This window comes from Megachile rotundata, chromosome 11 (assembly GCF_050947335.1).
Source record: "Megachile rotundata isolate GNS110a chromosome 11, iyMegRotu1, whole genome shotgun sequence".
Taxonomy (NCBI): domain Eukaryota; kingdom Metazoa; phylum Arthropoda; class Insecta; order Hymenoptera; family Megachilidae; genus Megachile; species Megachile rotundata.
The window spans coordinates 10524733-10551384 of NC_134993.1; the positions used below are offsets into that span (position 1 = coordinate 10524733).

Genomic DNA, 26652 nt, shown 5'->3' on the forward strand with positions numbered 1-26652 from the left:
TTTTTACATTTTTACATTTTTAGATTTTTAGATTTTTAGATTTTTATATTTTTAGATTTTAAATTTTTAGATTTTTAGATTTTTAGATTTTTAGATTTTTAGATTTTTAGAATTTTAGATTTTTATATTTTTAGATTCATAGATTCATAGATTTTTACATTTTTACATTTTTAGAATTTTACATTTTTACATTTTTAAGTTTTATAGATTTTTAGATTTTCAGATATTAAGATTTTAAACTGTAAAATTTTCAAATTCTTGGGTTTCAGATTTTCATATTTTTAGACGAACTTTCAAGCTCTCAAGTTCTAAATTTACCAACGTCTCATTTAAAAATTTCAACTTCAGCTTCAAAGACCTTGCGAATTGTCAAAGACAAATTTTTAAGTAAATTCAGTGAATTTATAAAAATACGAATTTTGAAGTCCACCCTCCAAATACAACTTATGAATGTTTAACTTAACTTGCACGTTTAAAATGTACAAATCTGTCCATTTACAAGCTTCATGAATGTCCAAGTGAATAAGCCGTCACATCCCAAATTTATGAATTTTTAAATTACCAAATCTGTAAATCCGTGCGCTTACAGAGCTTCGAAAATTACCAACCTAAATATCTGTCGGTGCAAACGGTGTCCTAGCAATCGGATTATAGTAATCACGTGACAATCGAACGATATTCGAAGATAAAAGCGATCGCAGCGCGTTCGGTTACGATTAAATATCTCGCTCGAAAGATCATAAGCGAATTGCTCGGAATGATCGCGTCCGCGCGACGAAAATCGCATCGTCGAAATTTTGTTTGGTCTTTTTTTCGTTCGCAAACGAGCCGGCAAAACAAACAAAGGAGGAAGCGTAGCACAATTCACAGCGTTTGCGTACGTTGTTTCAGGGAGCACCGAACCGTGGCTAAAGAGCGAAAAGCACGCCGAACTCGGAACAGAAGTGCAACTACCGTGCGTTCTCAAATCACCGCAGTGCGAAGGACTTCACAGCATCAAATGGTATCGCGGAACTACGCGGATCTTCATTTTCAGCGAGGATGCTGGGATTACGCGGAGCAACAACGACATTGCCATCAGGTAAAATATTAAGTCAATCCTAATACTCGTCTATTAATACTTATTTAGTTTTGCACTTATTTATGTATAAGTAGCTTTGGATAGAGTTGAAGGAGGAAGGTTTAAGGAGCAGGTCAGGTAATGTGTTAGGTCAGGATAAAATGTAAAGTCACATGTGGAGTCATATGTGGAGTGATATGTGGAGTTTCAGTCTTGCTCCTGTTCAACAAGATTGAAATAATACAACTTGCTAACTATTTTGAAAGTGTCAAAAGAAGATGAAGATCAAACCACAAGAATCACATAAATCAAATGACAGTATATATTCATATGTGGCAGTACATATTCATATTACACATATGTTAAATATGTTGTTGAGCACTAATTTTGCACTTATTTATGTATAAGTATCTTTGGATGGAGTTGAAGGAGTTAGGTTTAAGGAGTCATGTGTTAGGTCAGGATGAAATGTGGAGTCACATGTGGAGTCACATGTGGAGTGATATGTGGAGTTGTAGTCTTGCTCCTGCTTAACAAGATTGAAATAATACAACTTGCTAACTATTATGAAAGTATCAAAAAAAGATGAAGATCAAACTACAAGAATCACATAAATCAAATGACAGTATATATTCATATGTGGCAGTACATATTCATATTACACATATGTTAAATATGTTCTTGAGCACTAATTTTGCACTTATTTATGTATAAGTATCTTTGGATGGAGTTGAAGGAGTCAGGTTTAAGGAGTCATGTGTTAGGTAGGGATAAAAGGTGGAAGCACATGTGGAGTCATATGTGGAGTGATATGTGGAGTTTCAGTCTTGCTCCTGTTCAACAAGATTAAAATAGTACAACTTGCTAACTATTTTGAAAGTGTCAAAAGAAAATGAAGATCAAATCACAAGAATCACATAAATCAAATGACAGTATATATTCATATGTGGCAGTACATATTCGTATTACACATATGTTAAATATGTTCTTGAGCACTAAGTTTGCACTTATTTATGTATAAGTATCTTTGGATGGAGTTGAAGGAGTCAGGTTTAAGGAGTCATGTGTTAGGTAGGGATAAAATGTGGAGTCACATGTGGAGTCACATGTGGAGTGATATGTGGAGTTTCAGTCTTGCTCCTGTTCAACAAGATTAAAATAGTACAACTTGCTAACTATTTGGAAAGTATCAAAAGAAGATGAAGATCAAACCACAAGAATCACATAAATCAAATGACAGTATATATTCATATGTGGCAGTACATATTCATATTACACATATGTTAAATATGTTGTTGAGCACTAATTTTGCACTTATTTATGTATAAGTATCTTTGGATGGAGTTGAAGGAGTCAGGTTTAAGGAGTCATGTGTTAGGTAGGGATAAAATGTGGAGTCACATGTGGAGTCACATATGGAGTGATATGTGGAGTTTCAGTCTTGCTCCTGTTCAACAAGATTGAAATAATACAACTTGCTAACTATTTTGAAAATACCAAAAGAAAATGAAGATCAAATCACAAGAATCACATAAATCAAATGACAGTATATATTCATATGTGGCAGTATATATTCATATCACACATATGTCACATATGTTGTTCCAAAGCAAGCTTATGTTCAATTCGAATCTATCTATCCATCTACATATTTTACAAGATGAAGATGTGGTATTTCTACGAACAAGACTAAAAGAAGTTCCACATTTCTATCAAATACACAAATTTGTCAGGAAATGGAAATCCGAGTGCATCCCCAAAAAGACCGTCAAGTAATAAACCAAGCAACGCGAATAGGAAATTGCGAATGAAGGACTCTACTAAGATCGAGGGTCCTGGCAACCAGATGCGAATAATAAACTAAAAATACTCGATAGAATGTAACGACTCGTTGGGTGTTGTTGCTGCTGCGGGTAAAGAACCTATTGATTCGAACGTATACAAAGTGTTCGGAGTGTCGACCATTCCTTCACCGACTGCTTGCACTTATCCTTATCAACCCTCGGCCACTTATAGACCAGATCACTTCCCTTTGCGTCCAAATTCCTGAACGCAAATATTCCAATATTTCTGTATCCGGACCCCGTTTTTGGGCAATCTGGGTCAGGCCCATGTGCGGCTCTGAACCTATTTTCCAGACACTTATACATCTGATGCACTTACTAATCTGTACCTAAAATTCCGTTGGAACTACTCCCATTTTTACAGTCAAAGCGTATGAAACTGGGACTCGAGGAGGGTCAGTAATCTACAGTCTGGCGGTTATACTCGTTCGTAATAATTATACTAAAATAACGTGACTGTACTCGAAAGTTGTAAGCTTGAAGAAGTGAAACATTTAAAAGTAAGTTATATTGGATGATTCAACGACGGGAACTATAAACGATGTATTACTGTGTTGATAGGAACTTGGATCTAGGTCTAATCCTCTTGCTGGGCTATTGTATTCTGAGATCTGAACATTTGATGCTGTTAACTAAGCATAAATGTGAAACTAGTAAATGTACTGATACTTATGGACAAAGTGAGTGTACTAATACTTGTGGACAAGGCGAGTGTACTAATACTTGTGGACAAGGCGAGTGTACTAATACTTGTGGACAAAGCAGATTATAGAAATTACAAAAATTGCAAAGATATTTAATATTGAAACCACAGATAACCAGAAACCATAGCACAAGTAAAACATCTCTAAGGTTCACATACTCCTAAAAATAGTCACCCCACATCGTTGTCATTTATTATTAAACCTTCAAAACCTCCTCAAACATTCAATTTAAAAAATTCCAAGGATATGAATGTCACATCGAATAGATTAAGACGTCAGAATTATTCTCGCCATCTTAGCGCAACTGAAGGCTTCTGGAGCCGTTGGATAATTTGCAGGAAGCTGAACAGGTGTTAATCCAGGATTAGATCGAAAAAGTAGGCCAACAGGTCTCACTCCGATGTTCTTAATTTTTCCTTAGCCGTATCTTCGAAACGGTACCATCTGCGATTTGATAGAATTTTTTAATATCGAATTGTCCTGGAAGTTTGCGTCATTTTTAACCCTGTGCAATGTCGACATTTAATTTACGAACACTTTTAGTATTACTGAGCCATCTATTTTTATGGAGGTCTAGGTGTTAGTAGGATTATTAAGGTTCATGCATTATTAACCCTTAGTATTAATCTTGCTACATGACTAAGTGTGATTAACCTTGCTAAGTATGATTAGTAGCATTACCCTCGTTACGATAAATATAATATACTGTATTTATGCAAATACACTTGTGTTTAACGTAAAATGTGTTTAACTTTAAATACCGTAACTTTTTATTTTAATTAACTAATATACTAATTTATACTTTATACTTCATACGAATATATGTTGTACAAATTCATGTAACAAATTTTTAACATAACCTCAAAAAGTAATAAATCTTGTTTTACTTCATCCTTTCAATTTTTAGAGAAAATGTATTTAAAGACACTTACGTGTAGTAATAACAATGACATGATAATAATAATAATATTTAATTTACACAAAGTATATATCGTCACGAAAGTGCAATTATTTTAGGAACGCAAAGCCATCGTTACAAAATGGCGTAATATCCGCGCGTTAAAGGACGTCCCAAACTGTCGCGTTCGATATCAGGAAATATTACATCACTACTTAATCGGTTTTTCTACGGATCGCACAAAAATACCAACAACCCTGAAGGAACTTTGCTCATCTTCGCGATCTTTGCTGCGGGCTACAGCGGCCGCAAAAAGAGCACACGAGTCGGAAAATCGGCAGCTTTTTCTCTTCAAGATCTCATCGTTCAAAGTTCCGGGCGTGTTTTACAAAGGTGGTAATCACGAAACTTCTGAGCGAGTTGAAGAGGTTTCGAGTGATGAATTACAAGAAACCGGAGCAATGTGATGAATATTGCGCTTGTGTCGGGAATAATATAAATTTAAATTCGTTCTTGAGGAAAGTTGATGAAGAACATTGAAGTCTGGCTATGGAGATTTGCAGTTGGAGTTATAAATTTTTGCAGTTTTGTTGGACATGTTGAGAGATTTTTGCTAGTTGGAACTCTTGGATCATCTACTCACTATTTACTGGTTTACTCTTCATACATTAATCTATTCATCTATTTGTCTACTCGCTTTCTCATTTACTCTTCATTCAGTCAATTGCTATTCAACTACTCAACTAATCATCTACTTATCTACTCATCTACTCATCTATTTGTCCACTAATCATATACAAACCAATATCATAATATCATTCTTATAGCATCGTCAGCACACAGCCCCAAAAATCATGTCAGTGCAACAAGGACAGAAACCGATTAAATCGGATGGCGGTAAATGAGAAAAGTTCGAGAAGAGTCGTCCAAATGTGACCGTACCGATAAAAGTTCCGAAATGTAAATGAACACAAAGCATTTCAAACCACTTCTCTTTTCTCATTTTTTAGCGATTCTGTCGGACGCAGTGTGACGCGATAAGTGTCCATCAGACACCGACGTTTTCAATAACAATAACGTTTCCATTATCGAATCGCTGGAAATTGTTATCGTTCCAGCACGATTCAGTGACAATCGAAAGAACGAACCGCGAAAAGCTGTCAATGACGGAAGCGAAACCAGGCCAATGGGATAATAAAGTTCGCCCTAACTTTGTTCGTTTCTTTTGGATTCTCTTTCTTCTCGAAGTGGGTCGACGGCTCTGCGAGAAACTGCCAGATACCCCGTACGTATTCGACGCAGAGCAGATTAATTAACTAGTACCGGCGAAACGTGTATTTAAAATTTCGAGCTACGGTAAACATGTAGGTGGAACAAGAGATATAAAGATATTAAACCGTATCATTTATAATAATTGAACGTCCTTGTTTTAGAGCAGATATCAAATATGAAAATTATAAATATGGTAATTTGACAACTTGATAATTACAACCTAATCTAGATACCAACCTACCTGGACGCTAACCTAACCTAGATGCTAACCAACCTACCTGGACGTTAACCTAACCTAGATGGATGCCAGAAGCTTATAGTCTACCAGGTGCCAGAATGAGTGCATTTCAAATTTCGAGCTACCGTAAACATATAGGTGGAGCAAGAGACGCAGAGATTTTTAAGTCCAAATGATTAAACCTGTCCGAAACTATCGAAAACGATACCGAACACGATTATCGTTGATTTCACGACGACCGACGTCGATGACGACCAAGTATTGTCGTCGACGATGAGTTATAGAGCTTCAACGTGCTTCCAGTCGATCTATGTGTGAAAAATTATCGAAACGATACCAAACGGTTTTTTATCGATTCGACGATCGACGTCGACGGGTTCCTGTCGCCACCAAAATCTATACGGCAAATTTAGGCTGTCTCACGAGTCTACCCTCGAAATTTCAAGTCGGAGGACGCAAAATGGCGGCCTGTAGACGAACAAACAGACAAATGCAGATCGAGTCTCAGGAGCATACGTTCAGCAAAAATAGCAGAGGAGAAATTTATAACCACGTGTGTGATATTAGCTTGGTGTCTATAATTTTTTAATATAGTACTGATGTTTATTAGAACGCAACAGTATGTGTAGTACAGCAGTACCTTAAAGTAGTGATTCATTTTATTATATTTGTTACTGTGATTTGTATGAATATCAGGTCGTATTAAACTCTGTGAGGTTATATTTATCGGTCGGTCACTTATCGAGCGGCTATTGTACTTCTAAGTAATTGTTACAAAATATCAAATACAATGCAATAAAATTTGCATACAGAAGTTATCGAAATTTGTTACTGTGATTCGTATGAATATTAGGTTATATTAAACTTTGTTAGGTTATATTTATCAGTCGGTCATTTATCGAGCGGCTATTGTACTTCTAAGTAATTACCAAATATCAGAGACTAATAATACAATAAAATTAACATACAAACGAAGAATATTTCTACATTTAACATTTAATTTCTTTACTATAGTCATTATATCTAACATTTAACCTAACCTTGTAAGTTGAAGGTTATAAAATGGCCTCTGTAGATAAAGAGACAAATTTGAGTCACAGGTCGTTTGATAAATCATCGAAATTTGTTACTGTGATTCGTATGAATATTAGATTATATTAAACTTTATTAGGTTATATTTATCAGTCGGTCATTTATCGAGCGGCTATTGTACTTCTATGTAATTACCAAATATCAGAGACTAATAATACAATAAAATTAACATACAAACGAAGAATATTTCTACATTTAACATTTAATTTCTTTACTATAGTCATTATATCTAACATTTAACCTAACCTTGTAAGTTGAAGGTTATAAAATGGCCTCTGTAGATAAAGAGACAAATTCGAGTCACAGGTCGTTTGATAAATTATCGAAATTTGTTACTGTGATTCGTATGAATATTAGGTTATATTAAACTTTGTTAGGTTATATTTATCAGTCGGTCATTTATCGAGCGGCTATTGTACTTCTAAGTAATTACAAAATATCAAAGACAATACAATAAAATCAACATACAGATGAAGAATATTTTTATATTTAACATTTAATTTCTCCACTACAGTCATTACATCTAACATTTAATTTTTGTTTCGATTACTAGCAGTACTCTCAGGTCAAGCGGCTACTTATCAAACAGGTATTCACTAAGAGAAGCAAAGGCAGAAGTCTCACGAACTACGTTCAATAAAGTAATAAGGAAATTACAGAGTCAAGCTGTTAATTCGTAAAAGCACCGATCACTTCGTTCTTCTCAAGGAGTTATCGCGAATCGCCCAGTAATTGATCGTTGAAAGAGATTTGTGAATAAAGTAGTCGTATTATCTCGCCCTCCGCAGCTTACCGAATTGTCGCGACATAAGGAAGGTTAAGGAGTCGTTTCATTTTCAATGTAATTCCTAGTCCGTCGGTATTATCCTCTATCTTCATTTCAAGCTCATTAAATTGTGAATTCGGATTACGCGTCGCCAGTATTTAAGGTGGATTTAGACTCTCGATCCTTTGCGACGGCGTCTCGGAGTATGATGAGAACGATAAAAGAAGCGCGAGACTCTATCAGACGCCGACTTTCGAGGATTTTCGCAATTGCAACTTTGATAACAGGATAAAACGCTCCTCAAACACCAACTTCCGACTTTGACGAGCTTTATGGCGCCGTCCGAGAGAAAAGAAACGCTTCGTGAAATACTTTTACGCTCGCTGTACGATAACGGAAGAATCTGATAAAAAAGAAACGAATTCGACGGAAGTGTACCGTTCGTGTATTTAATCGCTAGACAATGTTTGATCTTCTCTTAAAACGTAAATCGTTTAAGTATTGTTGAGTGCAAAGGAAGAAATGTTTGACATACTAATTAAAGTGTTTGAGGTATTGAAGGAGAAAAATAAATAGCACAGGATTTAATGGAATTATTCATTCAGAACTATTATTGTAGTTCATTGTGTGTTTTAGTTAATATATTCAACTAAGGACTTCAAATATAAAGTTTACTTAACAAGTATATAAGATATTAAGGTTATAAAATGAATTTATAAGTAGAAAGAACTTATATAAAGTTATAATTTCAATTTTTAGCCAGAAGAAGGCATATAAAGTTATTGAAACCAATATAAGTTTACTGTTTTTAAGCAGGAATGAAAAAAACAATATGGAGTCGATCGCCGTCATAAGCGCGGGAGACTCAAAATTAATTACTGAAGTTCACAGTGTTTATTAATGACTGCATTTATAAAAGGCAAAATATATAGTGTATACGAGATAAATATTAATTACAAAAGAATATACATTTGCAGTTTTTAAGTGGGAACGAAGAAAACAATATGGAGACGTTCGAGGCTTAAGCGCGGGAGATTCAAAATTATTTATTATAGTTCATAGTGTAATTTAATGATTGTGTTTGATTAAAGATGAAATATGTAATGTATACGTGATAAATATTAATTATAAAAGAATATACATTTGCAGTTTTTAAGTGGGAACGAAGAAAACAATATGGAGACGTTCGAAGTTTAAGCGCGGGAGATTCAAAATTATTTATTATAGTTCATAGTGTAATTTAATGATTGTGTTTGATTAAAGATGAAATATGTAATGTATACGTGATAAATATTAATTACAGAAGAATATACATTTGAAATTTTTAAATGAAAGTGAAGAAAACAATGTGGTGTCGTACCGTATTCACAAGTGCGGGAAATTTGAAATTTATTATTACAGTTTACAGTGTATTTTAATTATTATGTTTAATAAAAGATGTAATACATAAAGTATGCATAACAAGTATTAAATAGAGTTAAATATGTGTTAGAAATTTTTAAATGAAATCGAAGAAAATAGTATGGAGTCAATGGAAGCCACAAGCGCGGGAAATTCGAAAATATTTTTACAGTTAAATTAATATATTTGACAAAAGTAAAGCAAATAATAGTAACACACAAAGTACACATGACAAGCGTTAAATAGAACATAAATTCGAAATTTTTAGCGATGTACGAAATAAAATGGAGTCACTGCCAAAGCGCGGGAGATTTGAAATGAATAATTCTTACTCTCCACATTTACAACAAACAAAACTACAAAATATCATATAAAAATTACCATAATCTCATACTTTCAACTCTAAAACAACAATAAATAACTAAAACACAAAACTTAATGTATAAAAAACTTAAAAAATGTTATAAATGTTCAAATAATTATTCCACAAACAAATCCATCTCGATTCGAATAAACATATTTTCGTCTCGTATAATTTACGATCGCGGTTACATTTTGTATTACAAACATCGTTTTGTCTTCTTCGTTATTAATCTCCTAGCACGATTAAATTCATGTCCATGAATTTAGCAATCATGTCGCTGAACCAACAAATTTTTCGCCTGTGATACTCGAACATCGAGAATTAAGCTCATCGTGAAACATTCATGCGATTCATTATTTATTTCAGCGTTGGGTAAACGAAATAAGCTGATTTGCGTTTCATTTAAATCACTGTGTATAAATGTAAATTTCGTTCAATATTTTATTCGCCGATCGAATGTAACGATACGCTAATTATTTCGACTGACAGCCAATTCGACTTTATTTTTTTTTTGCGCGCTGTTTGCGATGGTTAATTAAAATGAATCGTTTGGTAGTCTTGCAAATGTAATGAGGATCGTTCATTTTGTGGACTTTTACATATTTGGGAATTTTTTCTTTTTAGATTTTTAGAAATTTTAGTTTTTAGATTTTTAGGAATTTTAATTTTCATATTTTCAAGTTTTCAGATTTTCAGACATTTAGAAATTTTAATTTTTAGGGTTTCAGACTCAGAATTTTCAATTTTCACATTTTCAGACTTTCAGAAATTTCAATTATTTAGCTTTTAGGCTTTCAGAAATTTCAATTTTCAAATTTTCAGACTTTCAGAAATTTCAATTTTCAAGGTTTCAGACTTTCAGAATTTTCAATTTTCGAGGTTTTATACTTTCAGAATTTTCAATTTTCAAGGTTTCAGACTTTCAGAAATTTTAATTTTCAAGGTTTCAGACTTTCAGAAATGTTAATTTTCAAGGTTTCAGACTTTCAGAATTTTCAATTTTCGAGGTTTTATACTTTCAGAATTTTCAATTTTCAAGGTTTCAGACTTTCAGAAATTTCAATTTTCAAGACTTCAGACTTTCAGAAATTTCAATTTTCAAGGCTTCAGACTTTCAGAAATTTCAATTTTCAAAGTTTCAGACTTTCAGAAATTTCAATTTTCAAGGCTTCAGGCTTTCAGAAATTTCAATTTTCAAGGTTTCAGACTTTCGGAAATTTCAATTTTTAAATTTTCTGACTTTCAGAACTCTCAATTTTCAAATTTTCACTCTTTCAGAAGGTCCAATTTTCAAATTTTCAGACATTCAGAAATGTTAATTTTCAGGGTTTCAGACTTTCAGAAATTTCAATTTTCAAGGCTTCAGACTTTCAGAATTTTCAATTTTCAAAGTTTTAGTCTTTCAGAAGTTTCAATTTTCAGATTTTCTGAAATTTAATTTCTCAATATTTTAAAAAACTTCTACATGCACTGGAGGTTTAAAATAAAATTTTGCTGAAGGTGATAAATTTTGAAAATAGCAAATTTAATTTTAAAGCTCAAATTTTTGAAACCTGAAAGAATTGAAAATCGATTTTTAGAAAGAGGAGTAGTGATTTGTTACTTAAGGAACCAAACTGGTATTAAGCTATTAGTAGGCTGGATATTGAGGGAAGCAAACATTAATCATGCAAACCATTTGTCAAATGGTCTGTCCTAGAGATTGACGTACGAATCGCCAGGAGCGTTCCATCAAATCCTTCGATTTCCCAATGATCAATATCACACTATCCGACTGCAATATATTTCTAAATCGGCATAATATACTGCCAAAATATCAATGTGGCTCTGTGTACAATGGTATATCGTTTGCTACCATAAACTATATCATGCTTGTGTAACGATTAGTCAATGATCTTTGTATACTAACTGAAAGTTCGCAGGTTTAGGTTTATTGGTCATTCGTTGTTAATTTACCTATGGTCTATAATTTATTTCAACAAGAAAATTAATACAATTAACTCTCCAGGTATTCAAGTTTTTTCCATTTCAGAATTATTAATTTTTATTAAGGTTTAAGGTTCCAAAATTCCAAATGCAATCTGACTCCAAACTTCCAACGCAATATGACTCCAATTTCAATCAATCATGATGTAAAAACCGATTTGTTATTCCTGAAAAGTGATTTATTATTTTTGAAGGCCTGTTTCAATATTTGCACATAATTGCAGTCGCGTGAAATTCAATTTTGCGGCAAAAAGCGATTCCCTGTTTTCGAATATTATTGTACGCTGGAAGGTAACTGAAACGTTGTTGAACTGTGCAGTAGCCTCGTTTCAATATCATCCTGTACAATAACGCAGTTTCAATAGCGAACTAGCAATCCGAATGTCAACTAACATCACGGATTTCTCGCAGTATATGCGACTATAACAATATGTAAATAGATTACATACCGTCGCCCAACGGGACGGACTGTTTTACATAGAGTCGAACATATTTGTGCAGCTGGCTGCGTGTATCATTCCGACGGCAATCAACAGAAGTGCATCGCATTAATGAACAAACGCACTAGTTAATAACAATTATAGCTGCGATTCGGATATTGCGTCGCGCACGAGACGCACAGATACAATTCCTAAGCATTTCTGCTAACGAACCGAAACTGCATCGCGTCGGAGTAAACGCTGAATGTTTGTAATTGCGATTGTAAGGATCAAAGGGATCGGCGAAGTAATACCACCTGCATAATTTCACGCTCGAGTGGAACTGAGCATGGTATTAAACACGGGCTGGTCAAAAAAGCAATTCAATGTTGCGCTGCGTCGGTCATCGCTGCTCAACCCAGGAATTGGTGTGTTGACTCAAAAGAACTATCATCAGGATTTGTCCTCATAAATATTTTTATTCGAATTTTTTAGTTATAAGGATTATTACATAGAATTCATAACCTTCCATTAAAATAGTATTCTATCTTTAATAATATATTATCAGGTGGTAAAGGTTTATGAAACCTTCAATATTGTTACTTATAATTTATGTGATGAAGGACGTCATAGTCAAGTTATAAGGTTATGGGGATCGATGATTGCAAAAATAAAATTTCTACGAGAACAGCACTTGCCAGTAGATATCACTGCAGGCTAGTTAGGTATTTTTGGACAGCAGTAAATGACAATAAGTGCGTACTAATAAGTGCAACTCTACGTTAACTTATGATCGTTGCAATGAGTCAGTCAGAACTACCGTAGTCAACCCAGGAGTTGGCGCGTGAGACCCAAAAGAACTATCCCCACCGCTACGAGACATATCGGCAAATAAGAATAATGACAATAACATGCAGCAATTCGCACTATCTCTCGGTCTGCCTGTCATTTCTCGCCTAATTGGCGACCGCGAGAGCCAACACTACCGCCGAAAATACGTGTGAGTCCAGGCGTCCATTTTTCTCTTCTGACCAATTGGGGCCGTAGTCCTTCCAAACACCTGGGTCAGCCTCCCACGCGCCAATTCCTGGCTCGACTACGGTATGTACTGTAGACAACCCTGTTCCTGGCGCGTAGGCTGAGCCAGGTTTAAGGGACGCCACCTTGAACAGTCCAATGTGACGTTCTGACGTTCGACCACTCGAAACGTTTGCCGACTTGTTCTTTGACTCAATTGTGACCGATACCGCCGAAAATACGTGTGGGTATTTTTCTATTCTGACTGGGGCCGTAGTCCAAACACCTGGGTCAAGTCATGGGTTGTCGGTGATCATTACTGCAATTTTAAAACGAGTGAAGAAAGTTGAAATGTTAGGTGTACTTTCAATTTATCCTTGATCATGCAAATTGTAATTGGTATTAAATTCCGGACTCGTGCTAATTTTGGTTTGCGTCATATGGTGCGTCACGAAGACCCGGTCGTGCTAATTTTGGTTTGCGTCATAGGGTGCGTCATGAAGACTCGATCGTGATAATTTTGGTTTGCGTCATGAAGTGCGTCATGAAGATTCGATCGTGCTAATTTGTTAGTGCGTCATGAATTGCGTCATGAAGACTCGATCGTGTTAGTTTGAGAGTGCGTTATAAGATGTGCCACGAAGAGTCGATTGTCCTAAATTTAGTTTGCGTCATGAAGTGCGTCATGAAGACTCGATCATGTTAATTTTGGTTTGCGTCATAAGGTGCGTCGCGAACAGTCAATCGTCCTAATCTTGCTTTGCGTCATAAAGTGCGTCACGAAGACGCGATCGTGCTAATTTTAGTTTGCGTCATGAGGTGCGTCATGAAGACTCGATCGTGTTTATTTTGGTTTGCGTCATAAGGTGTGTCACGAAGATTTCATCGTTCTAATTTTGGTTTGCGTCATAGAGTACGTCATGAAGACTTGATCGTGCTAATTTTGGTTTGCGTCATGAAGTGCGTCATGAAGACTCGATCACGTTAATTTGAGAGTGCGTCATGGAGTGCGTCACGAAAACTCGGTCGTGCTAATTTTGGATTGCGTCATGAGGTGCGTCATAAAGACTCGATCGTGCTAATTTTAGTTTGCGTCATGAAGTGCGTCATGAAGACTTGATCGTGTTAATTTATTAGTGCGTCATGAATTGCGTCATGAAGACTCGATCGTTTCAGTTTGAGAGTGCGTCATAAGGTGTGTCACGAAGAGTCGATTGTCCTAAATTTAGTTTGCGTCATGAAGTGCGTCATAAAGACTCGATCATGTTAATTTTGATTTGCGTCATAAGGTGCGTCGCGAACAGTCAATCGTCCTAATCTTGCTTTGCGTCATAAAGTGCGTCACGAAGACTCGATCGTGTTAATTTTGGTTTGCGTCATAAGGTGTGTCACGAAGACGATCAAGCTAATTTGTGTTTGCGTCATAGGGTGCGTCACGATATTGTAATCGAAAGAGTTATTCTCATAAATGTTTCTGTAGAATTTGATGAGGTTATTCATTGTCAACTTGACGATTATGCAGTCAGGTGTCGCTCCTTCAACGAGCATAATTTGAATCTAGATTTTACTTTCCATCGTTCATATTATCAATACACTGTAGTATATTTGCATTCATCTCCATATTATTGGCAAAATTTAATTCGTTGTAATTTATAAAATTTGTGTTATTAATCATTCTTTTGCTTTAAAATAATTGATTTGCAGTTAACAGTCAGTTACACATTTAACAATGTTTCCTTACTGTTAATTGAATTGATATAAGATAGTAATTATTGATTGTTGATATATTAACGTTTGTTGGTGTCTTTCTGTTGCAGATCGAATATAGAATACACGACAAATTCTTCGAAGAGTTACTTGAAGATCCCAGACGTCAGACTGGAAGATGAAGGGCTTTACAAGTGTGAAGCCACGTATATGGCTGTGAATCGAGAGTGCAACAATGTTCAGCATATCACTCTCAACGTCACTGGTAAGTTTGTGACAAACTATAGGAAGTTTGAGAACTTTATTAATTTAGAGTTTCAAGTAAACGTGAATTTGAGAATTTGGGAAATCTGACAAGTTGATGATTCGAAGGTTTGAGAATTAGAGAAAACAATTTTGACGATTTGATAATTTGTGAAACCGAAAAAAGTTTTGGAATTTGGAAATATTGAAATTCGATGGTTAGAAGATTTGAAGATATTAAAATTTGAAAGCACTGAAATTTGAAAATATTACAATTTTGAAGCACAGAAATTTGAAGATTTAAAAATATAAAACAGTGAAATTTCACAAATTGTACAATCCAAATTCTCAGAACGTACTAACACCATTTCCACGTTCATATATTTGTATCTCAAAGGCATCCAAAAAGCCCCCACCCTAATATACTATTCCCAACTAAGAGCACGCAGAACTCGTATTCCACAATTTGGAGCAAGGATTGCATTTCACAGTACGTAAAGCATAAAGAGGACGTAAAATTTAATTAATCGATTAAACAAGGACGATCTCCGTCGTTAAGATATGCCTGGAATAACTCGTATTAGACGTATCGTACTTGTACGATCCGTGTAATCTGGGTAATTCCAGTAATTCGACAAACGAGAAAGCCACAGTACTAATCCGAAGTGGTAGCAGCTAAACCACCGAACCGGTTATCTTGACACACGCAACATGTCATACTATTAAAGTGCGGTTGAATTTACCTACATGAAAGGGATGCCAATTACTTTGAAATTTTAGCCGTAAATCGAGATCTCACTCGACGGCATCGTCAGAGAGGCGAGCTTAAATCGCAACAAATATGTACGTACGTTTCGGTTTCACTTAATTCTCTGAGAAAAACGCTGAGTGCGGGTTAAATTAAATGATACTTAGAATTAACTTTTATGACTTCGTGTAATTGCAAGACAAATATAAGAGTATGATGTTAGTATAATTACAGTTATAATTGCGAGGGAAGTTACAGTGTAATAATCATAAGACAAGTATAATTGTTCACGTTTATAGTTGTTGACACATTTGTAGTTGACACATTTGTAGTTGCAAATCAATTTACCTATAGCGTATGTTCTTTTGGTAGTTGGCAGACATTTTGCTGATTGAGCTACCAAGTTTCAAATCATTTGTAAAGCAGTTTACGTCAAGTTAAAATATGTTTAAGAACAAGTAGCAGCAAGACCCAATTCTAGTATTTATTGTTAGTCACATCTTGTGAACTTAACCTCAGTAGAGTATTTGTTCGCAGTTTTCTATTCGTGTCGAGGTATTGTTTACTTGCTTAGGTCACTAGGAGACCTTCATACGTCACTCGCATTTCCACCCGAATTTCAGCTAAACCCATAGAAAATTAGAAACTTTCCAATGTCACAAAAGCCCACTCCGCTTTTGTAAAACGTAAAAATTCGAAGAGACTCCCGAGTCATCAAGTACAAAATAAACTCTGGTTCGAAGTCAAATTTCTTAGATCCACTTATATTCGCTTGATCTAATGATTCTACGCGTCTGATCGTTACTACGCGACCACATACATAACCCCTTGCAATAACGTGTCCACACTTGAGGCACATAACTGAAACGCGACAAATCTGGCTCATATTTTTACCACGATTGAATTTCAAGTTTAATTTTAATTACAATCCACCGGTGATCCATATCCAAATATCCCTGGCATTTGAACATTTTTTCTGTCCATTGCAATAATCTGCCGCATTTGAAATAAGTTACAGGGTTAAAACAGGTAAAATGAAAATGACATCTTGAGACCCCTGAAAGATTAACCTATAATACGAGTTCTCTCTAAATAATTTTAGTAGCTTAATCTTCACATCTTTTAATAGCTTTTAATAGCTTAATATCTTCATAAGTTAAATTATGTTAAGACATTTCCCATACTAAATTGTTACATAAAGCAATTAAACTTCCAAAGAATAATATTTCATCGCGCATGTAACAGTATTATAGAAAAATATAAAAAGCTACCAGGTATTAATTAACGAGTTTCATTTAAAAATTCATAGCTGACAATATTTCAACGTTTGAACGTAGATCTGTTGATAATTGCGAATGGCAGTGAATAAAAGCAATTAGAGTCGCTGCTATTAAAAGTTATAAATTGCATACGCACGTGCAGACGCCATGTTTGTACCTCATTTTCTTCGACAACGTTGCTTTAAGTAGAAACAAACGCTTTTAACCGTACCCCTTCATCCGTACTAACGATGCATTTCATATTTGACCATTGTTCTGAATTATTATTACAGTACGGCACGACACAATTGATAACAAAGATATCGCGTTAGCTGCTTGGGAAATTAAAAACGAAAATGTGTATGCAAAATTAAACTGAAAGACAAATATCTGATTTCAGTAATGACTTGTAATTATTAACATCATACTTGCCTTTGTAATTATTTGGTTTTGGGAAAATTTGAGAGGATTTAATCTTGATGGAGGTGAATTTTATTTTGTTTTTATTCACCAAATATTTATTAACTAATAAATAATATTTACTAATAATAAATTACTAACTACTAGTAATAAATTACATTTCTTAAAGAACTGTTAAAAATGTAACTGTTTTTATAAACAAATATTTTCACAAATATTTCAAAGAATTTCATGACCTAATTTTCTCGAAAGCAAGATTTGAAAGAAGCTTCGTTTTATTTTCACACGTATTTTTCAACAGCTTGTATACTACAATTTTTAAGACATTCTATACAACATCAGTGAGTCAAGAGTTCATATTTGCATACTAATTTTCTCACACTACTGATATCCAATTTACTTTTTGCTCAGCATGTAAATAAAGTAAACCAGAAACGCTAATAAAACCGAAATTGGTTTTCGCGAACTTCCGTGTAAATGCGAAAAGTAAATGCTTTGTATTATACGCAGATTTTTCTTTCACTTCAATAAACGAGATTTGCAGCTGTTTTGGGAAATCTGTGTAAAATTAACTTTTGGGTAACAAAAATAAATGGAGTTGGGTATAAAAATAGGAATCTTGGGATATAAGGATTTAGGAATTTAAGAACGTAGGAATTTAATAACGTTATAGTGCATTCTCCATTTTATGTAACTATGATCTCCATTTTGTACAGTATTTTTTTGGTATGATTTTAAAATTGTCAATCGTACCTCAAGCCGTATTTATCGAGTAGCCCCCATTTTGTAACCTTAACTTACACAGGTTAGGTTAAGTTCATCAAATATAATAAAATGAATCAGTACTTTAAGGTACTGCTGTACTACCACATACTGTTCTATACTAATAAACATCAGTACTATATTAAAAAATTATAGATAGCAAGCTAATATCACACACGTGGTTATAAATTTCTCCCCCGCCATTTTTGCTGAACGTATGCTCCCGAGACTCGATCTGCATTTGTCTGTTTGTTCGTCTACAGGCCGCCATTTTGCGTCCTCCGACTTGAAATTTCGAGGGTAGACTCGTGAGACAGCCTAAATTTGCCGTATAGATTTTGGCGGCGACAGGAACCCGTCGACGTCGATCGTCGAATCGATAAAAAACCGTTTGGTATCGTTTCGATAATTTTTCACACATAGATCGACTGGAAGCACGTTGAAGCTCTATAACTCATCGTCGACGACAATACTTGGTCGTCATCGATGTCGGTCGTCGTGAAATCAACGATAATCGTGTTCGGTATCGTTTTCGATAGTTTCGGACAGGTTTAATCGTTTGGACTTTAAAATCTCTGCGTCTCTTGTTCCACCTGTATGTTTACGGTAGCTCGAAATTTGAAATGCACTCATTCTGGCACCTGGTAGACTATAAGCTTCTGGCACCCATCTAGGTTAGGTTAACGTCCAGGTATGTTGGCTAGCATCTAGGTTAGGTTAGCGTCCAGGTAGGTTGGTATCTAGATTAGGTTGTAATTATCAAGTTGTCAAATATCAAATGCCACATTTATAATTTTCATATTTCATGTGTTCTTTAAAACAAATGATACGGTTTAAAATCTTCATATCTCTTTCTATACCCACATGTTTACAGTAGTTGGAAACTCTGAATTCGCTGTAGGCGCACTTGTTTAACGATAGTGTTCAGTAACTCGTTATCACACCTGACGTGCACGAAAGTGTGAGAAGCGTGTCAGAAAAATGTTCGCGTTAAAAGCACGTGCCGTTTTAAAAAAAGAAATGAGAACTGTGATCGCCCACGGCAGTTCTCTCGACAAGGACCATGAGTGATACTTCACACGAAGTATCTAAGAAAGAAGAATGCACTGTTTAATTTCCCCGGTTAATTGTGTCATTCGGTCGAAAAATGTGCCAAGATTGAGCTGCCATCTCTTCGCGTTGTATTACGGACGCTGTTCAGGACGGTACTTTTCCCTAGGGAATAAACAACGTAGCAAGAAGACTCCTATCACTTTAATGTTTCACAGTTGCTCTATATCATACCTAGTTTGTATTTACTTTACTTTTCTTTTTAAAATAAATAAGAAAAGTAATTTATAGTAGAATAGTTTAACTTCAATTTCAAAATGTAATTCCCTTTGCAATCAGGGCGAATTATACTTGATAGCACGAGTTATTTGATATAAGTTATTTGACAAAGTTGTTTACATTACATTTGTTATATTGTAAAATATTTTGTACGAACTATTCCATACTGTAAAGTTTATACTACCAAATTTTGTAAAACCTAGAATTTATTATATTATCAAATACAGAAAATGTAGAAGACAAAATATAGAAAATATCCAAAATACACAAAATGTTTTAAATACACGAAATATTAAAAGTACACAAAACATCAGATGTAGCCAAAGTACCCAAAGTAACAAAAATATTCAAAGTATCATAATAAACAAAATATGAAAATTTCCAATCGAGAGACGACCAAATTTGATATTCGCTCTTCAATTTATTCCGAATTAATTCCTCTCACGCAAACGTGTAGTTACATAGAAACGTCGAATGTATACAGGCAAAACAAGCTACGTATTATGCATACGCAAAACGCAAAAAAAGGATATTCCAATATCGATAACCAAGAGAAAAAAAGCAGCAGATACCCATTCGTGTATCGAGTTTTGATGTTTAAAGAAGCAAGGAAAATCCGATGTTGGGAGAAATGTAGGAAAGCAAGTTTAATTTTATTTTACGAGAGTTTCGGCTTCTGTACATATGTACAACTCGGCCGGAAACGTATGTTGAAACTTTTACATCAACCTAATGCCTGTTCCGAAGTTTTCTATATTTCCTTGTACGAATGCATAGACGAAAGAGACTGCGCGATTCCGGTGGCTCGAATGAAATTTCAAAACTCCAAACTCATTTCGCTCACACTCGCCAAGATTCGTTCGCTCGTTGTCACATTTCACCTTTAACGTTGCATGCTGACCTTTCGTGCAACGGAATATGCACAATGTTGAGGTTTGCATATATCTTTCTACGAAATAAATGTGCAGGGCGTTTCAGAATAGTAATACTTTAGGAGAGTAAAAATTTCAAGGAAAGCAAAACTTGCCGCATTATCAATGTGGAGCTAGTTTGAACGTTGCCATAGGCCCCGCAAAAGGTATCAAAAATGCCTAATTGCGTTTATAAGGATATAAAACGCGAAGATATACAAGGTTCAAAGTAACCGTTCAAAAATCCCGCCATCGACTTCGATGCACTTTTCAACTCCGTCCGCGATGGCGCGCAGCTCTTTTGAGGTTATCTTCGCGTTCTTTCGCGGGGGCAGCACTGTTCGCAACGCGACGACCAATTCGTCTCTCGTGTTTATTTTTACTTTGCAAACTTCGCTTCCATCGATCCACGGACAAAAATCTAAAGGGTTCCGGAGACCTTGGTGGCCAATGGCGACTATCGGTTATATGGCCGCGGCTCCACGCGCGTCGATAATCGGACACGCGTTTATATAAAAATTTTACTCGAAACGCCGCCATTACCGAAGCTTTTCTCCTGAAACCCGAAGTAGTAAGTGAATGATTGTATTCTGGTATTATATGTTTGTTCATAGAAGCATTTACTATAACATTTTGTAAAACATCATATATTTTAATTCAGAATTACGAGAAGTCAGACAAGTTTCTGCACAAAATTTTCCAAAAGTATTTAATTCAAGTTACAAGAATTTATTCATATTACAAGAATTTACAGTTGAATGGTTCAATGAGTCGTATTGAGGGACCGATTGAAACCCAATGACCCAGAGAGTAAGCAGAAATCCCATAATTTCCAGTGGGTAGAAGATCTAATTGGGTTGGCCGCTAGACAAGTGGCCCTTCATACAATTTAAATAGAGCCGAACTGCTGCTCCTCCGCATAGTTCGCGACCGTAACAGCTTTCCATCCGATAAATTGCAGTTTGAAATACGTTGGTCAGTTCACGTGCACACATCGAAACGATCGTTACGATAAATTTCACTGAATTACCACGGGTCTTGATTATAATTTCGTCCGCGTCGTGGTAATTTGTCTGCGAAGCTTTCTTTCCCTGCCGCGAGATGGTTTTTCTGCACGCGCTAGACAAAATGGAGGACCCTAATGCATGGCTGACAGAACAAAGAATACGTTCTTCACGGAATTTTTAGTATTATATACATTATATATTTTTTACTGCGTTGTATGTGATTTATTTAATTTTCTGTGTATATTTAACTTTAGATTAGTGTTTTAAGATGAGGAGTTTAAGGTTTTATCAGTTTTCAAGGTTCAAGTAGTTTCAGTTTGAAAACTGCAAATATAAAAATTACCAAACTGTATAATTTCAAGTAAATTTAAACTCTCAAATATTAAAATTCGAAACCATAATAATTTCTAAAAATAAAATCCGAAATTTCCTACTTGAAAATTCAGAAAATTTCTCCCCCACTAAATTACTTAAATTAAATAATAAACATCTCTATTCCCTCAATTCACAAAAAACTAAATTAGCTCCACATGTCCTACTTCACAGTTTTCTCCAATATTTATTTCAATAATTCAATAATTTATACGTCTCAGGAGTTTCGTGCCCGTGCTCACGATATACATGCAATGCATATCTCGAACGTACCGTTTAATCTTGTTTCTTCATTGTTTCGTATTTCTTCGGAGTACATTTCTCGTAGCGTTCTGACAGAGCTCGTTTCAGCTCGTATCATAAAATCGCTGCTTTGGGACCTGACGATTTACCAGATTAGAGAAACTCCAGAGAGGTTTCTGACAAGTGGCGCACTTCTCGTATAACTGCATCTCGTACTTTTCTTCTTGTTTTATGAAATAACCGCAGCGAACGATGTCTATACTGTATCTGACGTTTGTTTTGCTGCGAGTAGGATCGGAAACCTAGTTTGTTACGTGAAAGCGGAGAAATATTTTTTTTAGCGACGATGGAACTTTTCTTTTTAACGAACGATCTACTTTGTGTTTTTATTATCTTAGGTGGGACTATAGTGACTTTTGTCATTTCTCTGTACGATAAGTCTAATTTTCCTTCGAGCAGACAGGCTTTCAAATATCTACGTTTATCTTTCAACTTACAAAGCTTTAAATGTAATCGGATAGAAATCAACGCTTTTCATGTTTTATAAATAGTTTTTCTGAGATGGGAAACAATTTTCAGTTTATATTAAATCTCCTCAGTTTAATTTCATGTTCTACTGTGCAATTATTTCAGACGCTTACAATTTTTATGTGTCGTATGTTTGAAGGGCTGTTACAGAGCTGTTAATTTTACTGAGAAAGTTTGCGTATCTGTGAGCTGAAATCACAGGATCATATTTGTTACTCTTATTAAATAATATTTGAATTAAAATAATATCTCGTTTTTAATATAATCGTTAAGTATGAAGCTCGATGCGACGCGGTGCGGAGCGTCTTGTGTAGTGCAGTCATAAAACAGGATCTCTCCATGGTCCGCGCTAGGCTACAAAAGGGGTACCATTTTAACCTCTATGTACGACGCGCCGCTATAGTGGCGGACCATCTCTCTGTACGATGGTCCACTATAGTGGCTTTCGCGAATGTCATCGTGACTACATAGCGCCATAATGGCTCACTCGCTCACCGTTTCAATTGAACGATCGTTTTCATATGTTTTGATTCGCACTTTGCCTTCACCGCGTTTTAGAGTATTAACAAATCCCACAAAAGTACATTACATGTAAATAAAAGGCAACGCCAAGTTTGGGCACCGGGACCTCTTTACACTAATACGATATTGGAAACATTTGGAAATTATTTTGTGAATTTTTGAAAGATGTAAATTATCAAGATTAAAGTATATGTAACTTTGGAAAAAATTATAATCGTCAAAAACTTCATTCAATGTACTCCCGTAGAGAACATGCCACACATCGCAATAAATATAAACTGCTGTAGACATATGTGTGTGTGTATGCACTTTTACGGAGAATTGCTTTTAGAAGATAATTGACGAGCGTTGTAGACACGCATTCGCACTTATGCTTGTATCTACTTAACATTAACCGTTCCTTATGTGTTCTATTGTACGTATGATACATGTATTATGCTGCTATTTGGTTTTAACGGATTTCCTTATTTTTTTATCAAAATTCATAAAAATGCATTTCATTATAACTTCGAACTTTCAATTTTAATTTCAATTTCAGTTTTCAACATATTAATTTGAATTTCAACGTTCAGTATCTAATTTCAATGTTTAGCTTCAGTATATAATTTCAATATTCAGTTTCACCATCTAATTTCGATATCCAGTTTCAATATCTAATTTCAATATTCAGTTTCAATACATAATATCAATATTTACTTCATCGTTCGATTTTAATATTCAATTCTAAATTTTAGTTATAACCTAACGTTACTTATAGTTTACACTTTCTACTTTTACTACAAAATGTTTTTAAAATTTACTTTTAATTCCCTCCATTGTTCCCTGCCAAAGCGAAGGATATTCTATTTGATTAACGACGGACACTGAACGTTTTAATATATTTTCTATTAATCGATAACAAGCTGGATTTCGCCTTCGGTAATATATTTCCTATGCATTCATTATCTGCAGTACAAGAAAATCCTCCAAGAACAGACAATGAAATTTTTTACCAATCGCACATGTGAAGTTATCATATTGTTAACTATATAATAAATAAACTTGTATTAAATTAGCAAAATGTATAGGGTCCATATAATGTACAGTTATTGAGTACATGTGTATGCACATTTATGAAATCCATGCGTATGTACCGTTATCAATTAGGGAGGACATAATTTGAAACCGCGTGAAAACAGTTCATACCCATCACTACCATCAATAAATTAGGGAGGACACAATTTGAAACCATGTGAAAACAGTTTATATCCATCACTACCGTCAACGAATTAGGAACGACACAATTTGAAACCGTGTGAAAACAGTTCATACCCATCGCTACCGTCAACGAATAATCAGTTTGAACCATGCATTGAAAAGTCCAGACTGGGCTAGAAGACACGGAAAAGTGATTTTGCAACACGACGCCGCATCACACACTGCGAAAACGGTTAAAGGCACAATTTCTGCACTTGGTTGGTCTTGCCCTACCCGCCATACCAGACTTGACCCTTTCGGACTACCACTTGTCAATGGCTCACTTTTACAGGAACACAACAGTTACGAAGGTATCGATGGCTCGATTTCTCTCAAAATGTGAACAATTAGGGAGGGCACAATTTGAAGGGCATAGCTAGTGATGGTGGTAGAATTATTAACCGGTGCACCAAGAGTACTTCTTTGTGAATAAGCAAATAGTATGAACAGTATAAATTTGTTACTATTTCTATTATAAAATTCATACTGTACATAAACTTGTATTAAATTAGCAAACTGTATAGGGTTCATATAATGTGCAGTTATGGAGTACATGTGTATGCGCAGTTATGGAGTCCATGCGTATGTACAGTTATGAAGTCCATTCGTATGCACAGTTATGGAGTCCCTGTCTGTGTGCAGTTATGAAGTTCATACGTATGCACAGTTATGAAGTCTATGTATATGTACAGTTATGAAGTCCATGCCTATGTACAGTTATGGAGTCCATATGTACATACAGTTACGAAGGTATCGATGTCTCGATTTCTCTCAAACTGTGAACAATTAGGAAGCCCATAAAATGAGTAGCTAGCGACGTCGACTAAAACAGTTTCCATTTTCCCAAATTTAAATTTCTTTAAAAAAAAATGAAGAATTTCCAGTACACCTGGTACGTCGGTGACGCTCGTGTCTAACTAGTGTCACGTTGGAAAGTCGGCGAGAAAGTAAATCGCGTAGCAAAGTTTCCAGTGAAAATCATAATACCAGAAACCAGGGTGTCCCTTCATCCCTCTTTCACCGCGGGAGACCACTTTCCAGCGCTCCTCTTTTTCTTTCTCTCGAATTTAATATCTCGCCGAGTTTTCTCGTCGCGGAGACGTTTGAATCCAGTTTTTAATTCGAGCCCGCCGCCGGAGAAGTTCCATTGTAAGAGCAAAGGGAGACAGGGAACTGGTTTGAAATCGTCAGAGAGGAAGGAATTGAACCACCTTTTCTCGCGAGCAGCTCGACAACGACTACGGATAAACTTTTCAACGCGTACAAGTGCCGTTTCCGGAAACTAAACCAGCGTACTGACTAGCCCCGACTGAATTTGTCGCGAACCACTGAATGTCAAGCAACTGTTTTCGCTACAAATTCCTATCGCAAATTCGCGCTGAGTCCTGAAAGTATTACTATCAGGAAACTTTCTGTAACTCCGACGATTAAATATAAGTAATTTGAATTTAGCGTTCGACGAGCTGGAAATTATTTTGATGGAGTTGGGACACTTGGATGATGTCTGAAAATATTCAGCTAATTTTCTATGTTTGAGTATTTGATACTTGGAATATTTTTTAAAAACTGTTTGTTGATTGAATAGATTGCAATTTCCAAATCCTTCATCTTTAATAGACATCTTCCATGACCTTCATAAAAACCTAAACACATGTCTCTAAAATTTACTTATTTATAAGAATAATGGTCAGTTATAAGGCGTTGCATAAATCGATAAAGAACGAAGGAAACTTTCGGGAACGGCGATCCTATCTTGAGGTTCACGACGTAAGCAACCGTGTCCGCCGTGAATAGAAACGGCAATAGTAGGCCGAATCAAAGGCACTTTTTAGCCGCGTAATTGACCGCCTTTCGTTTCTGTTTCAGTGCAACCCCCGTTCGTACGTGTCATCGACGAGAACACGAAGAACACGTTAAGCACCGGTGCCACTTTAGGACCTATAAACGAAGGTTCGACGATTTCCTTGTACTGCGAGAGCGGCGAAGGGAAACCTGTGCCTACGGTCGAGTGGTTTAAAGACGACCAGCCACTAGAAGGTATTCTACAGTTTACTATACTTTTCAAGTTAAAATTATTATTAAATTATTATGCTTCAAGGTGAAATTATTAACATTGATCGCAGTTCTTAAACTTAATTACATTTCATTTTTTGTAACGAAATGCAAATTAACCCTTTGGGTCATGTGTATATGGCTGTTGGTTAATTATATGATCACATAATGGCTATTGGTTGTATAAATATTGTGTATCTGAATTTGATAATTCGACAAATGATTTTCTCATGAATAAATAATTCATAACCG

At 35.3% G+C, this 26652-nt stretch overlaps 1 protein-coding gene across 9 annotated transcripts in view; it reads left to right on the forward strand.

Moving 5' to 3' along the window:
• nrm (neuromusculin) overlaps window positions 1–26652 on the forward strand; it is a 544158-nt gene that overhangs the window by 349312 nt on the left and 168194 nt on the right. For all 9 annotated transcript variants that reach the window (XM_076537545.1, XM_076537543.1, XM_076537548.1 and 6 more), the window contains exons 2-4: window positions 892–1081; window positions 14879–15033; window positions 26215–26385. In XM_076537545.1, coding sequence (XP_076393660.1) covers window positions 892–1081; window positions 14879–15033; window positions 26215–26385 — 516 coding nt within the window. The remainder of the gene's footprint in view (window positions 1–891; window positions 1082–14878; window positions 15034–26214; window positions 26386–26652) is intronic.